The sequence below is a fragment of the Acinonyx jubatus genome, chromosome A1, assembly GCF_027475565.1.
Source record: "Acinonyx jubatus isolate Ajub_Pintada_27869175 chromosome A1, VMU_Ajub_asm_v1.0, whole genome shotgun sequence".
NCBI classification, from domain to species: Eukaryota; Metazoa; Chordata; class Mammalia; order Carnivora; family Felidae; genus Acinonyx; species Acinonyx jubatus.
Genome location: NC_069380.1, coordinates 115,112,793 through 115,129,040, shown reverse-complemented (window position 1 = coordinate 115,129,040; position 16,248 = coordinate 115,112,793). Strand labels below are relative to the sequence as shown.

Below are 16,248 nucleotides of genomic sequence, written 5' to 3'. Positions count from 1 at the left end.
ATATACCCAAAAGAACTGAAAGCAGGGACTTGATCAGATACTTACTTGTACAGGTATGTTCAAAGCAGTATTATACACAGTAACTAAAGCACGGAAGCAACCCAAGTGTCCACCACAGGATGAATGAATAAGCAAAATATGTTATATACATAAAATGAAACATTATGCAACCTTAAAAAAGTAAGGAAATTCTGACACATGCTACAATTTGGATAAATCTTGAGAAAAATATGACAAGTGAAGAAATAAGGCAGTCAAAAAAAGACAAATCCTGTAAGATTCCTCTTTTTTAAATTAATTAATTACAGTAAAACCTTGGATTTTGAGTAACTTGTTCTGCGAGTTGGTTCCACGAGAGAAGCAAACATTTCTAATCAATTTTAACTCGATAAACGAGCGGTGTCTTGCAATACGAGTGGTACGTAATGCTGAACATCCCATGATCAAACTGAGTCAATGGTTCTCCCTCTCCCTTTCTCACTTGCTTGCTGCTGGATTGTGGGTGATCATCTCTCATGCTCAGATGCTTGGGCTCAAGCCACAGTATTTGGCAGAAAACAGTGATTTTTCAGAGCACAAGAAAGTGCCCACAACTGGCACAAGTGTATTTTTTGTCACTTCAAAGCACCTATGGACAGTCCTTTGCTTTTCCATTCAAGAGGAAGTTTAGGAATGCTTTGCTTCATTCCAGGTCAGGCTGCCTGCAGATAGATATAGACCCTTTCCTGTGCTGTCTTATTGCCAGTTACATTAAACACAGCATACAAGAGTTTATTAATACTGTACTATAGTCAACAGCCATGGGAGCATATAAAATGGACCCCATGCAGAAATAGATTGAAAAGAAAGGTGTTAAGAATAAAGAGGTGATTACAGTGGAAGTTAAGAAGGAAATCATCAAGAAGTACAAATGAGGTATGTGAGTGGCCGAGAATGCAAGATTTTATAAGTCTACATTTGCATCTCGTCTGCAGAGGAGGAGAAAAAGCAGAGGAATCCCTCACTTGAAATGAGATTAGGGAGCTGTATAAAATGTGGGAAACTGCAAAATTTTGTAGAAAAGTACCACCCATACAAGGCTGTAGCAGTGTGAGCGATGAATCTGTTTAATGACAATGCAAAGTCACATTTCCAGGAAATCCTCAAAATGAGGCAAAACTAAGTGTCATTGAGTAGGTTACTTGTTAAAGTTGCATGAAAAGAAAAAGATTCCACTGAGCAAATAGACAGCAGTGATTCCATTAGTGATAGTGAAAGTCGTCCTACACAATAACCCTCCTCTCTCATCTCCCTCACACCAGCCATGAATGTTTTCAAAGGGAAGTGCAGGTTAATTTGTTTATCTTTCTTTATATTTTGTATTTTATTTAATGTTTTTTATTATATTACTGTATTGCAATTATTTTTATGTGAATATTTTTCGGTTGTGGAACGAATCATCTGAGTTTCCCTTATTTCTTACAGGGAAATTTGCTTCGATATACAAGTGCTGTGGATTATAAGCATGATTCTGGAAAGAATTATACTCACAAACCAAGGTTTTACTATAATTACGTTTATGATTACTCTTTCATTTTTTATTGTAGAGAGAGAGAAAGAGCAGGAGAGGGACAGAGAGAGGGAGAGAGAATCTTCAGTAGGCTCCGTGCTCAATGCAGAGCCTGATGCAGGGCTAAATCTCACAACCCTGAGATCATGACGTGAGCCAAAATCAAGAGTCAGACACTTTAACCAATTGAGCCACCCAGGTGCCCTGTATGATTAGTCTTCAGCAAGATAATTAGAGTAGCCAAAATCATAGACAAAAAATAGAATGGTGATTGCCAGGGGCTAGGGAAAGCAGGGAATGGGAAATTGTTATTGAATGAGTACAGGATTTCAGGTTTTTTTTTTTTAACTTTTTTTTTAACATTTATTTATTTTTGAGACAGACAGAGAGCATGAACAGGTGAGGGTCAGAGAAAGAGGGAGACACAGAATCCGAAACAGGCTCCAGGCTCCAAGCTGTCAGCACAGAGCCCAACGCAGGGCTCGAACCCAAGGACCACGAGACCATGACCTAAGCCGAAGTCGGACGCCCAACCGACTGAGCCACCCAGGCGCCCCAAGATTTCAGTTTTACAAGATGAAAAGAGTTATGAAGATGGACAGTGGTGATGGTTACATAACATTATTAATGTATTTAATACCATTGAACTGTACACTTAACAAAAAGGCTACGATGGGGGAGGTAGCTGGCTGGCTCAGTTGTTAGAAATGCAATTCTTGATTTTGGGGTTGTGAGTTTGAGCCCCATGTTGGGTGTAGTGATTACTTAAAAATAAAATATTTATTTATTTTAATAAAATCTTTTAAAAATGGCTAAGATGGTAAATTTTATGTTATGTGTCTTTTTAATTTTTTTAACGGTTATTCATTTTTGAGAGACAGAAAGAGACAGAGCACAAGCAGGGGAGGAGCAGAGAGAGAAGGAGACACAGAATCTGAAGCAGGCTCCAGGCTCTGAGCTGTCAGCTCAGAGCCCAATGCAGGGCTCGAACTCACTGACTGCAAGATCATGACCTGAGCTGAAGTCGGTCGCCCAACCGACTGAGCCACCCAGGTGCCCCTGTTATGTGTCTTTTAACACAAAAACAAAAAAAAAAAGGGGGGGGGGGAATAAGTCTATCGGTGTGTTGGAAATGACAGAGCCAAGCCTGCCTTTTGTAGTGCTTCCTACATTGACAGATTTCCGATTAAAGTTAAACAAGTCTCCTCCAGCCATCCAAGATGCCAAAAGGAAACAAGGTTACAGGGAGGAAGGTGGCTCTGGCCCCTGCTGCAATGAAGAAGCAGGAGGCCAAAGGTGGTCAATTCCACCTGAGAAAAGGTCCAAGAATTTTGGCATCAGACAGGATATCCAGCCCAAAAGGAACCTTACCTGCTTTGTCAAATGGCCCCACTACATCCACCTATAGTGGCAAAGGGCTATAAACTCTATGAACATGTAAAAGTGCCTCCCGAGGGCACCTGAATGGCTCATTTGGTTGAGCATCCAACTCTTGGTTTCGGCTCAGGTAATGATCTCAGAGTTTGTGGGTTCAAGCCTGGCGTCAGGCTCCATACTGTGAGCATGGAGCCTGCTTGGGATTCTGCCTCTCTCTCTGCTAATCCCCTGCTCATGCACGCACACTCTCTCAAAATAAATAATAAATAAACTCTAAAAGTGCCTTCCGCACAAAAAATAAAAATAAAATAAAAGTGCCTCCTGTAATTAACCAGTTCACCCAGGCTCTATACCACCAAACAGCTACTCAACTGCTTAAGCTGGCCCATAAATACAGAACAGAGACAAAGCAAGAGAAGAAGGAGAGACTGTTGACCTGGTCTGAGAAGAAAGCTGCAGGGAAAGAGGATGTCCCCAGTAAGAGGCCACCTGTCCTTCAAGCTGGGGTTAATACTATCACCACCTCAATAGAAAATAAGAAGGTTCACTTGGTAGTAACTGCACATGATGTGGATCCCACTGAGCTGATTGACTTCCTACATGTCCTGTGTCTTAAGATGGGGGTTCCCTACTTCTTTATCAAGGGGAAGGCCCAGATTGGGGTTTCTGGCCCACGGAAAGACCTGTACCACTGTTGACTTCACACAGCTTAACTTGGAAGACAAAGAAGCTCTGCCTAAGCTGGTGGAAGCTATCAGAACCAATTACAACGACAGATATGATGAGATCCACTATCACTGGGGAAGCAACGTACGGGGTCCAAAGTCAGTGGTTTGCATTGCCAAGTTGGAAGAAGGAAAGGCTAAATAACTGTCCACCAAACTGGGCTAAGTGTATGCTGTTGAATTTTCTGTACATAAAATAAAAAAGTTCTCTTCTGGGGTACCTGGGTGGCTCAGTCGGTTAAGCATCCTACTTCAGCTCAGATCCTGATCTCACAGTTCCTGAGTTTGAGCCCCACATCGGGCTCTCTGCTGTTGGAGTCGAGCCCGCTTCAGATCCTCCGTCTGCCTTGCTCTCTGCCCCTCACCCACTCACACTCTATCTCTCTCTCAAAAATAAATAAACATTAAAAAAAGTTCTCTTCCAAAACAAACAAAACAAAAACAAAAACAAAGGTTAAACAAAACATTGTTTTTCAATAATGTTGTTTCAAGTGAGTGCAATTTAAAATTACCATGCAAGCCTCCATTAAGGCAGTGTGCATCTCATCTGTTTTGTGCTCCTGATCTGCACCAGCGTCAAGTAGAAAGCGAACCATATCCAGATGGCCTTAAAGAAAAGAACACAAATTTTAAAATTGTATTTCTAAAGAACTGAGTATTAATTTAATACGTAAGAATTAAAATGAGGAATCATTTTCTTTCAGGTATCTATACAAAAGTTTATAAGAGAATTAATTTTTCATTCAATAAAGCAATGACACTTTTACAAAGCCAATCCAAACTAATAAGCAGGCTCTCGTCAAGGTATCTAGGTTTTAAAGATTGAATTAGTTCAAAGCACATAATTCAAGTTAAATAAAGCAATAATACTGTTATATATTCTATTATAAACTACTTATCAAACTATCAAATCAAAACACCGAAATCAAATCAAATGCCAGGTAAAGTATGTTTGCATCATATTTTTCATAAAAACAGCATTAACATAATGACCATAAACTCACTGTGGAAATGAACAGGCATAGAATAATCCTTTCAAAATAATTTCAACCCTCTGGATACATTTAATATATAAAAAGCCTTAATAGTCAGCAAGAAAAAGACAAACACTCCAGTAGAAAAATGGATGAAGGACATGAAATGGTTATTAAAAAAGAAAAGCAAATGATTACTAAACTGAAAAAAAAAAATTAAACCTTCCTATTAAACAAATGCAAATTAAAATGAGACACCATTTTCTATTATCAAAATGGCAAATATTAAAAAGAATGATAATACCCAGTGTTGGTGAGGGTGTAGGGTGGGATAAAGGGCACTCTCAAACACTGCTGGTGGGAGTGTAAATTGGTTCAACCTTTCTAGAAGGCAATTTGGCAATATGTATCAAAAGCCTTAAAAATGTCCATACCCTTTGACCCAGCAATTCCACTTCCAGGAATTTATCCTAAGGAAATAATCAGAGATTAGGCAAAGATGTCTACACAAGGATGTTATTACAGTGTTTTTAATAATAGTGAAAAACTGGGAACAATTCAAGTGTCCAACAATAGGCATTATGGTGCATCCATCTGAAGTATTTGCAAAGACTACGAGTTCCCTACCCAATACCCACTCTTTCAGTCTTCCTTAATAGTAGAACTCTGATTTTATCTGAGTGGCAACATGCCTGACTAAAAGACTACATTTCCCTGCCTCCCTTGTTATGTGTAGCCAGTGAGATATAAGTGGTAGCTATAAGGCAGAACTTCTATGAAGATTCCTTAAAGGTAGCTTACTAAATTGAAGGACACTCCCCATTTTGCCCTTACCCTTTCATCCTTCCTAGAATATGGATTGCTGGGGCTCTAGCTACCATTTTGGAGTGTAGGTAACTTTGAGGATAGAAACCACATACTAGAAAGGTAGAGCAGAAAAAAGAGAATTCTGAGATCTTGATAGCAGTGGAACTGCTGCTAAATTAGCTCTAGACAGCCTACCCTTGGACTTGATTTATGTAAAAAAGAAAAAGCTTCTCTTTTGTTCAAATAATTCTTAATTTAGGTTTCATGACATGTGCAGCCTAACCCACTCCTGAAATAGTGAAGTACTATGTGACCACCAAAAGCTGTGTTAGAAAAATATTTCTTGAGATGGGAAATGTTCATGACATATAGCTAAATAAAATAAGCACACTACAAAACAGTTAAGTTTGGTTGTTTAGTTTAAAAATTATACATATGTTTATATATATATATGCTTAAAAAACACACTGGAAGTAAATATACTAAAATACTGTTTACATGCCTTCATCTTTAGGGGGTAACATTACATGTCATTGTAAAATTTCTTTTCCTTACCCTATTCTGTGTTTTTCAAGTTTTCTATATCAACTGTGATTATTATTTTTACTGCTGTCTGAGTGTGCTTTATTTTTGAAGTAATAGTTGGAAAAATCATATAAAACAAAAGTTATTAAATAACAGAAACCTTCAAGTTTTAGGCTACAAGTTTTTGTTGACTTCATAGCTACCTGAATAAATAGAAATTAAAATAATAAACACTGTTAAATTATACTTTATGAGATACAGACTAAAATGGACTCTCCATATAATCTCTTAGAAGCTAGATAATTTGATAGCACAAGGAAAACCTAAGTAATACAAAATTAATTCAAATATTTAATCCTCGGGGTGCTTATGTGGCTCAGACAGTTGAGTGTCCAACTCTTGATTTCGTCTTAGGTCATGATCTCATGGTTCGTGACATCGAGCCCTACATTGGGCTCTGCACTGACAGTATGGAGCCTGCTTGGGATTTTCTCTCTCTCTCTCTCTCTCTGCTCCTTCCCCAGCTTGTGCACATGCACATGCACGTGCTCTCTGTTCTCTGTCTCTTGCTCAAAATATATACACACTAAAAAAGAACCCTCAAAATTCAAATATTCAAAGTTGATATGAAAAATATATATAAATATTCATATATAGAGAGAGTACCTTTGTAGCATGCAAGGGTAAGAGCACTTTCTTTGAATTCATTTGAATGAGTGTTGATGCCTGCCCCATGATCCAGAAGAACTCTTGCAACTTCCACATGACCTGCACTGGCTGCTTCCATCAAGGGGGTATGTCCATTTTCATTATGATCTTCTATATTTGCACCTTCATTAAGTAGCACTTTCACAATGTCAACAAATCCTCCAGCACAGGCATAAGTTAGTGCAGTATTTCCTAACAGAAGCCAAAAAGAAATATAGAATTATGATAAAATAGAGACAATTATAATTATGCCATGCTCGAGCTCTACCTCTTCAATTCCTTTACATAAACCACTAAAACTATCATCTCAAGTTTTTTGTTCTATTGGTTAGAAGTAGCAATCTTAATTTTCTTACTAATTAAAAGATTTATTATAAACAGGTCAATTTACTTCTCTTCCTGCTAAAGATATGTGTCAGATGGGAAATGTACCTAAAACAATGAATTGTCTTACGAATAAAATGTATAAAGGAAAGGTAAAAGAAAATTAAGACATGAATATACATAGAAAGAAAATGTTAAATATTCCTAAATTGTACTGTACTGAAAAAAAAGAATCATTTTGAATGATACGTAGACTATTTTAGATAAAAATATGCTAAAAGGGGATTTTTTTGGGGCGCCTGGGTGGCGCAGTCGGTTAAGCGTCTGACTTCAGCCAGGTCACGATCTCGCAGTCCGTGAGTTCGAGCCCCGCGTCAGGCTCTGGGCTGATGGCTCAAAGCCTGGAGCCTGTTTCCGATTCTGTGTCTCCCTCTCTCTCTGCCCCTCCCCCGTTCATGCTCTGTCTCTCTCTGTCCCAAAAATAAATAAATGTTGAAAAAAAAATTAAAAAAAAAGGGGGGGGATTTTTTTTAAATGACACTTAATCTCACTTGACAAGCTAATGAAGTAGGAAGATATAAACCCCCCTCAGCATAATTCCTTCAAAAGAAAAATCTCTTTACAAGGTCATTATCCCTTGGTTTGCCACTTCTTTCTTTCCTGATTTTATTTTGAGGATTTTTATTTATTAGAGGGGGTAAGAGAAGTGGTTTAACTATCCAACAGTATGAGACTAAAGAAGACTGTTTTAAAGATTCAGCAAGAAGAGTAACATTAAAGAATCCAATGTGTTCAGAATTCAACTGTTCAACCATGTTACACATTAAGCATATTACTATTATTACAACAAAGACAAAGTGGTCAGCAAAATGGTCTACAAATCCTTCTGGGAAGTCTTGCTTATTTTATTATTTTTTTTGAAGTTTGTTTATTTAGAGAGTGCATGCACGCAAAAGCGAACATGAGCAGAGGAGGAGCAGAGAGAGAGGGAGAGAGAGAATCCCAAGCAGGCTCCATACTGTCAGCACAGAGCCGGGGATGGGGCTCAAGCTCATGAACCATGAGATTATGACCTGAGCCGAAACCAAGAGTCAGAAGCTTGACTCACCGAGCCACCCAGGCATCTCACCTAATTTATTTTTAAAATGAGCAAGACTTCCTAGGGGCTTCCTCCTCACTGTTAGTGCAGGGCCTGCTTGGGATTCTCTCTCTCCCTCTCTCTCTGCCCTTCCCCTCTTGCATGTACCCTCATGCTCACTCAAAATAAATAAATTCACTTTAAAAAATCATTAAAAAAATAAGGCTACATTTAATATTCACTTAATGGTATGAAACACTGATATGCTTTCATTATGCAAATTTTTAAAAATTATGTTGTTGCCTCACTAAATCCAAGGAATCCTACCACTAAAACTATACTTATAACTCAAGACACATGACCAAGGCTCCTCCAGTCTGTGTGTCTGGGAAACACAAATAACTAAAAGAACAGCCCTTACTATAATAACTTTCATTCTGCCACAAGAATATCTTAATAGTAAATGCATTCGGTATGCCTGACATGAAAATTATTTACCACAGGGTAAATAATCTCAGGTTAATTTATAATCTAAAGACAAGAGAGTTGGATTTAAATGAGATAAAGAATTATAAGAGATACAGTTCATAATTTGGCCTCTTTATATGTTACATATCATTATGGCAAAAAAGAAAGTGTCCCCAAAAGAAAAACTGTCACTCTTAGGCAAACACAATCTCAGTCTTTTGATATCAAATTAATTTATATTTTACTCAGAGATCCTGAACAATGGCTAAGATTTTTCTGTAGGTTCACTACTGATGCACAGATGTAAAAATCAAATTTTTATCTCTCAGGTTACAATTAAATATATCAATTTCCTTTCCTCAAATTTACACATCACTTTCTACTTACCTGTTGCTGACTGGGAGTTGACATCTGCATCATGAAGAAGTAATAATTTCACGATATCTAAGTAACCTCCACTGGATGCTGCCATCAGGGGAGTTATATCTCCTTTATTCCCTCGATCTTCAACATTAGCATGCATAGCAAGCAATACCTTTAAAACACATACACACAGAGGGAATGTCAATTCTTACTACTAATAGTACTTCTAGAGAATATACTGAATCTGGAAAGATATTCTTTTAGAGTGGGGGTGAAGAAAAATAAAAAAATAACCACCTTTTGGGAAAATATGCCAGTGCTCACCACTTAAAACACTAAGTTAGACGTTATTTTTTACAGTTCCATTACATATTAATCTTTAGGTAATGTAGGTAATCACATTAGCCAACCCATGATAAAATGTTAACTGCTCTTTTCAAAGAATTTGTGTTATGGTTGGGATTATCTAGCAAGAGAACAGCAAAACTATACTCCCCAAACAGAAACTATCTGGTAAACACATGGGTATTTCCCAATACTGCTAAAACAGACAGAAAAAACAATAAGAATTGAGGTAATCTGGATGAAATGAAAATAAATCACTACTTTCCATTATAGCTGTGTATTATTTCTAAGGATGTTTTAAAATATTACTATTATTTCTATGTGCTTCTTATTCATTAGGAAGAGTTCTGAGTAAAAAAATTTTTGAGCAGAAAAATGGACCATGCCCAATTGCGTGTGTAGGCAACAAAATTAATTATGTACAGTTTCTATTTTACCCACTGCCTGAAAGGAAAGAACTTGCCCTCTAATTACAATTTCTTTTATTAGTGATAACAAAAATCAAAATCCTTCCACAATTTCAATCACTCAAGATAATTTCTGCTTACTTGTGCTAATTCATAATACCCTGCTGAACAAGCCAAACACAGCAGACTTTCTCCTTCTTCTGTATGTTCATTTACACTTCTGCCTTCATCTAGCAATTTACGAACAGCATTCACATCCCCATCTGAACAAGCTTCTGCCAGACTACGACTGAAAACAAAACCATCAACAATTAGCCAACACAGAAAGAGTCAGAACCCTCTCAAAATAAATTACATTAAATACAAAGAGTCATACATAGAAAAATGTTGATATGGTAAGGAAAAAAATTGCATGAACATTTTGTGTGCTGAGCATCTTGTTTGCAATACTAATTATTCATGTAGGCCAACCAAGCCAGAAAGGCAATAAGTGAATATGAAAACAGCTGTCATTTTTATTTTGTGAAATGTTCTAACATATTGTCATATTAAATTTTAAATAAAGTACATGTACAAGTTTTTAAACTCTACCAATGCAACAATCCCCAAAGACATTTGGGATATAATTCCATGGTTTAAAATTTTATTTGGTAACAGAAGTTTCAATCTATGTAAAAATTTTACTACAGAATGTTTAACAAAATCAGGGAGCCTGGCTAGCTCAGTCAGTAGAGCATGCAACTCTTAATCTCAGGATTGTGAGTTCAAGCCCCATGTTGGGTGTAGAGGTTACTTAAAACAACAACAACAAAAAAACCCCAAAACTTTAAAAAAAAAAAAAAAAAAAAGAGGGGTGCCTGGGTGGCTCGGTTGGTTAAGTGTCCAACTTTGGCTCAGGTCATGGTCTCGTGGTTTGTGGGTCTGAGCCCCGCATTAAGCTCTGTGCTGACAGCTCAGAGCCTGGAGCCTGCTTCCGATTCTGTGTCTCCCGCCGCCCCCCCCCCCCGCCCCACCCCTCTCCTGCTCACACTGACTGTCTGTCTATCTGTCTCTCAAAAATGAATAACCATTAAAAAAAAATTGATAAATCTCAAACTTTAATATGCACATGAATCACCCATTTTTCTTGTTAAAATACAGATTCTGATTGAGTAGCTCTGAGGTGAGGTCTGGAATTCTGCATTTCTAATGAGATCTAAGGCGCTGCTTGCTGCTACTGCTACTTACGAATCATATTTGAGTAGCAAGCACTTGGATTAGAGCAACCTATTTCATTTATTATTACTTAAGCAGTCAGTTTAGAGTGTACTAGGATAATCATTAGAGTAAGTAACTGCCTTAGAAATAGAAATCAGATCTTTATTCACTTTGGATTTCTCACTTGTGGTATTTTCATTCCACAAGAATGCTCAATGAATATGAGTAGAATGCAAGAATAAAAATATAATATCTATTTTTATATACATATATATATAACGCCATATATATATATATATACTGAAAACATTAATAGCCATTCTAATAGCCACTTAGCTAAAGTTTATAATTCCCTCCAAAAGATATACTTGACCAAAATTTGTTACTTCCCCAAAGTCCACTCCAGAAAATGTCTAATATCCAGAAGAATTCATTATATACACATACGTGTCTACTTGTCCTGCATTGTGGCTGTTTTCTGCTCTCATTCGGGTCAGTGCAGCAGCAGCTTCATCTAGTGCACAACTTACTGAGGATGTCAGTCTCCGGAGTACCTCAGGGTCTGCAAAAGCTTTACCATCAGCAGTTGACAATTTGCCAATTCCTTCAGCATGCGTCAATGAATCAGGCAGCACAGGGGAAGAAAAAACATAAAGTGCAAATTGTAATTACATTTCTAAACACTACTATATAGGGCAAAACCGGCAGAGTCTCCATAGATAAGGCTGACATTCAGAACATAAGGCTGATATCAATTTTGCCACATTTAATGTCAAAAGCCATCACATAACCACCTGTTTTAGTCTTTCCATCTTTACAATGCACATCATATTAATTTGTTCCCTACCTAATTCCAAATGTAACTTAACGTGAGGCTCATTGAGGAAAATGAAAGTTCTTTCAAAATATATAGTCATACTGTAAGATCTCTAGTATAAGATCATATTTATCTATACTCTTTTCAGTAGTAATAAAGGGAATATTCTGTACTATTATAACAAACAATCCAACAGTTTTTCCCTTTGGTTGAATAGCCACCTAGAACCATCTTCTAGGATAACAGTATAAATTGAAATAAGTTCATTCTTATATTTATTACGTGCTTGTGATTTGCCAGACATTGGGAAGACAAAAAGGGATAAGGCATAGTTCCCGTCCTTACAGAACTCACAGTCTAGTGAGGCTATTAGGTGTCTAACTTGCCAATAAATCTTTTTGTCTAGATTCAGTGAGGAATCAGATACTGCTGTAATAGAAAATTTTGATGATAATATCATTGCCTGATCACTGCTGCAAACGAGAGAAAAATAGTTAATGAAGTTTTGAAGAACAACAACAAGGAAAGAAAGAAGGGAAAATTTTCCCAATAAGATATAAAATGTATTAGGATGCCATGAAAATTATAACAGCATGAGGGGCACCTGGGTGGCTCAGTCGGTTGAGCGCCCGACTTCAGCTAAGGTCATGATCTCGCAGTTTGTGAGCTCGAGTCCCGCATCAGGCTCTATGGTAACAGCTCAGAGCCCGGAGCCTGTTTCAGATTCTGTGTCTCCTCCTCTCTCTGCCCCTCCCATTCTCATGCTCTGTCTCTCAATAATGAATAAACGTTAAAAAATTTTTAAAAAAAGAAAGAAAATTATAACAGTATGTTATCTGCACAGAAACAGATAATTATATCAAGGATATACAAGAGATGAGGTGTCTACGTGGCTCAGTCAGTTGAGTGTTTGACTCTTGATTTCAGCTCAGGTCATGATCTCAGTTTGTGAGTTTGAGCCCCACGTTGGGTTCTGTGCTGACAGTGTGGGAGCCTGCTTGGGATTCTCTCTCATTCCCTCTCTCTCTGCCCCTTCTGCATGCATGTGCTCTCTCTCTCTCTCAAAATAAATAAACTTAAAAAAGAAAAAAGCCCTAGATCATTTGTAAATTGACATTTCAAATCAAAGGAGATGGGAGGGCTTATTTCAGAAACACTGTTCAGGAAGTGATTATCATTTGAAAATTAAGATGGATCTCTAATTCACCCTATTCACAAAAATAAATACCAAGTAGACGGAAGATCTAAATGTATAAAATAAAGACCAGGGGCGCCTGGATGGCTCAGTCAGTTAAGCGTCCGACTTTGGCTCAGGTCATGATCTCGTGGTCCGTGAGTTCGAGCCCCGCGTCGGGCTCTGTGCTGACAGCTCAGAGCCTGGAGCCCGTCTCAGATTCTGTGTCTCCCTCTCTCTCTGCCCCTCCCCCATTCATGCTCTGTCTCTCTCTGTCTCAAAAATAAATAAAACGTTAAAAAAAATGTTTAAATAAAGACTGAAAGGCACTATTATACTATGTGGTATTTTCTAATGCTGATGTAGAGGAGGCTTTTCTATGCATGAGACCAAATCCCCAAAACCATGAAATAAAAGATTAATACATGTGATATTAAACATTTTTAATTTCAGTAAAAATTTCTATATAATTAAGCACACCATAAAGTTAAGGCAAAATAAAAACTGAAAAAATTACCATCCAATAAACTTATATCATCATTTATAAAGAGCTACCAAGCAACTTACTGATATTAAATGAACATAAACTATGAAATTGACAATAAAAATGACTGAAGTGTAAGGCCCTCTAAAACTTAATAGGAATGTATACTGGTACAAGTTGGCAGGGTGGGAGCATATTTGACAAGTTATCAAAATTCAAAAAAATTTTAATGTTTATTTATTCATCTTGAGAGAGAGAAAGAGAAAGCATAAGCAGGGGAGGGGCACAGAGAAGGAGAGACAGAATCCTAAGCAGGCTGTATACCTTCAGAGCAGGGACTGATGTGGTGCTCAAATTCACAAACTGTGATATCAAGTGTCAAGAGTCGGACGTTTAACTAACTATGCCACCAAAGCGCCCCTTTCTTTTTATATATATATAATTTTTTAAATGCAAAACTTTAAGTGTATACATTCTTTGACACAGTGATACCACTTTCTAATAACTTGTCCTATAAAGATACCTGCACAAATAAGAAAAATTATAAATGAATATCAACTACATCATTATTTGTAATATGGGAAAAGAGGAAATAACCTAAATATCCCTCGATATTGAACTGTAAAATAAATCATGATACATCTAAGCAAGAGAATATTATCTTACCCTTTAAAAGAAGGAGAAAGTGGGGCACCTGGGTAGCTTCGTCGGTTAAGCATCTGACTCTTGATTTGGGCTCAGGTCATGATCTCCCAATTCAAGACATCGAGCCCTGCGATGGGCTCTGCACTGACACCCTACTTAGGATTCTCTCTCTCTCTCCCTCTCCCTCTCATTCTCCCTCTCTCCCACTCTTTCCCAAAATGATTAAAAACAAAACAAAACAAAACAAAACAAGGAGAAAGAGACATACCATGTTATACAAGGATGCCCACGATAAATTAAGTGAAAAAAGGGAGTTATAATACATTTTGTGTAATGTGACACTTACTTCATTGTTTTAAAAATTATGTGTGTTTAAATATATACATGCATTTATAAAGCTACACAGGAAAAAGCCTGGAAGTATATGTAAACCTTAACAATAGGAAGGTTTTATTATCTACTTAATACATTTCATATTGCTTTACCTACCTTTGATCGTATTATATTTATAATTTAGAAGAACATAATTTTTAAAAATTATTCTTGTGGGGCACCTGACTGACTGAGTCAGTAGAGCATGTGACTCGGTATCAGCGTTGTGAGTTTGAGCCCCAAATTGCATGTGGAGATTACTCAAAAATAAAATCTTTAAAAAAATTAAAAACAGAGGTGCCTGGGTGGCTCAGTCGGTTAAGCATCCAAGTCTTGATTTCGGCTCAGGTTATGATCTCACGGTTCCTGAGTTTGAGACCTGTGTCAGGCTCTGCTCTGACAGTGTGGAACCTGTTTGGGATTCTCTATCTCCTTCTCTTTCCCTCCCTCTGCACCTCCCCTGCTCATGCTCTTTCCCTCTCAAAAAATTAAAAATAACAACAAAAATAAATAAATACATAAAATTCTTGAAATAGCTTTAAGATTCTTCATTTTCTCTAATAATATCAAAGAATCTTAAAGAAAAAATATTTTCCATTTCATTTTTGCAGTTAAAATAGTGTCAAAAATTCTATTTTCCTTAATAAGCCTAGTAATGCCTAATATATTCTCACAATTAGAAACACAGAATCTAGGAGCACCTGGCTGGCTTAGTTGGTGGAGCATGTGACTCTTCATCTTAGGGTCATGAGTTTGAGCCCTACACTGGGTGTAGAGACTACTTAAAAGCAAAAACAAAAAACCACAGAGTCTAAAAATTCCTGAAAACAATGTCCAAAAAGCAAATGAAAATGCTCTAGGACAAAAAGAAAATATTCATTAAACAGTTGACTTGCTCAGTTCTTAGAAAGAAGCACATCATTTTAAAATACATTTGACAACTTCTTTGGACCACCAAAGACATATCTAACTGTGTATGGAGTTTAAATTGTCAAAATATGCAAAATTTTTAAATTCAATAGTTTTTAACACCTCCTTAAAGGCAGATAATCATTACTTTCAAGGTTTATGTTCTTTCTATCAATATATGTATGAAAAACAGGCAATTCTAAGGTACCTCGCTGCTTTTTCTAGACTTCTATGAATTAAGAGAAAACAGGGAAAGACAAGTGCTTAATGTACCAGAAAACAGCCCTGAATAAGAATCATGAGGTGCCAGAAAAAAGGAGAAATTAGTTTAAAGCCCTTAGTTAGGAATTAAGGAATAGTACGCTCAACATGAGTGAAGGGTCAGCCTAAACCAGAGAGTAAAGATATGCTACCACCAGAAAACAAAGCCTAAACCTTTTCTAAGAAAAGGAAAACAGAGAAGACTTTTCTCCAAGTTTCTCTCTGCTCTAAGCAAAAGAATGTAAGATTCCAAAGCAAAGCAAAGCAAACAAACAAACAAAAAATTAGAGGGTGGTCATGGCACTCCCATTTCAGGAATCTTATACAGTATATCCCTAAATCACAAGTAGCAGATTTACAGGAAATCCAGACTAGAAGGGAAGGACATTCAATGTCATTATCAATGTGATGTGATCTTTATACATTTTTTTTTATTACTAGTTCTGCCCTAATTTAAACAGTCTTATTTTGTTCAATTTAATTTTAAGTTTCTATCCGTTCCAAAAAGATACAGTAGGTAGACTAAAAGTGAATGGGCTACAAATTGTACCTGCGCTTTTCCATAACAGGACAGAATTAAAGGAATAACAAGATGATATCAAGTAAGCTCATTTTTAACATAACATCTGTCTTTCCAGGAATAATAGAAAAATGCTCAATTTGGGGTACCTGGGAGGCTCAGGTAGTGATCTCACAGTCATGAGATTGAGCCCAGCATCATACTCCACACTGAGCATGT

General features: G+C 37.1%; 1 protein-coding gene and 1 pseudogene across 5 annotated transcripts in view; one reads left to right on the top strand and one right to left on the bottom strand.

The window, feature by feature from the left end:
• ANKHD1 (ankyrin repeat and KH domain containing 1) overlaps positions 1-16,248 on the bottom strand; it is a 131,134-nt gene that overhangs the window by 85,343 nt on the left and 29,543 nt on the right. For all 5 annotated transcript variants that reach the window (XM_053221918.1, XM_027076536.2, XM_027076537.2 and 2 more), the window contains exons 3-7: positions 11,295-11,451; positions 9,792-9,939; positions 8,923-9,070; positions 6,624-6,857; positions 4,164-4,258 (exon numbers count right to left, since the gene is read on the bottom strand). In XM_053221918.1, coding sequence (XP_053077893.1) covers positions 4,164-4,258; positions 6,624-6,857; positions 8,923-9,070; positions 9,792-9,939; positions 11,295-11,451 — 782 coding nt within the window. The remainder of the gene's footprint in view (positions 1-4,163; positions 4,259-6,623; positions 6,858-8,922; positions 9,071-9,791; positions 9,940-11,294; positions 11,452-16,248) is intronic.
• Positions 2,764-3,941, top strand: LOC106967646 (60S ribosomal protein L7a-like; annotated as a pseudogene).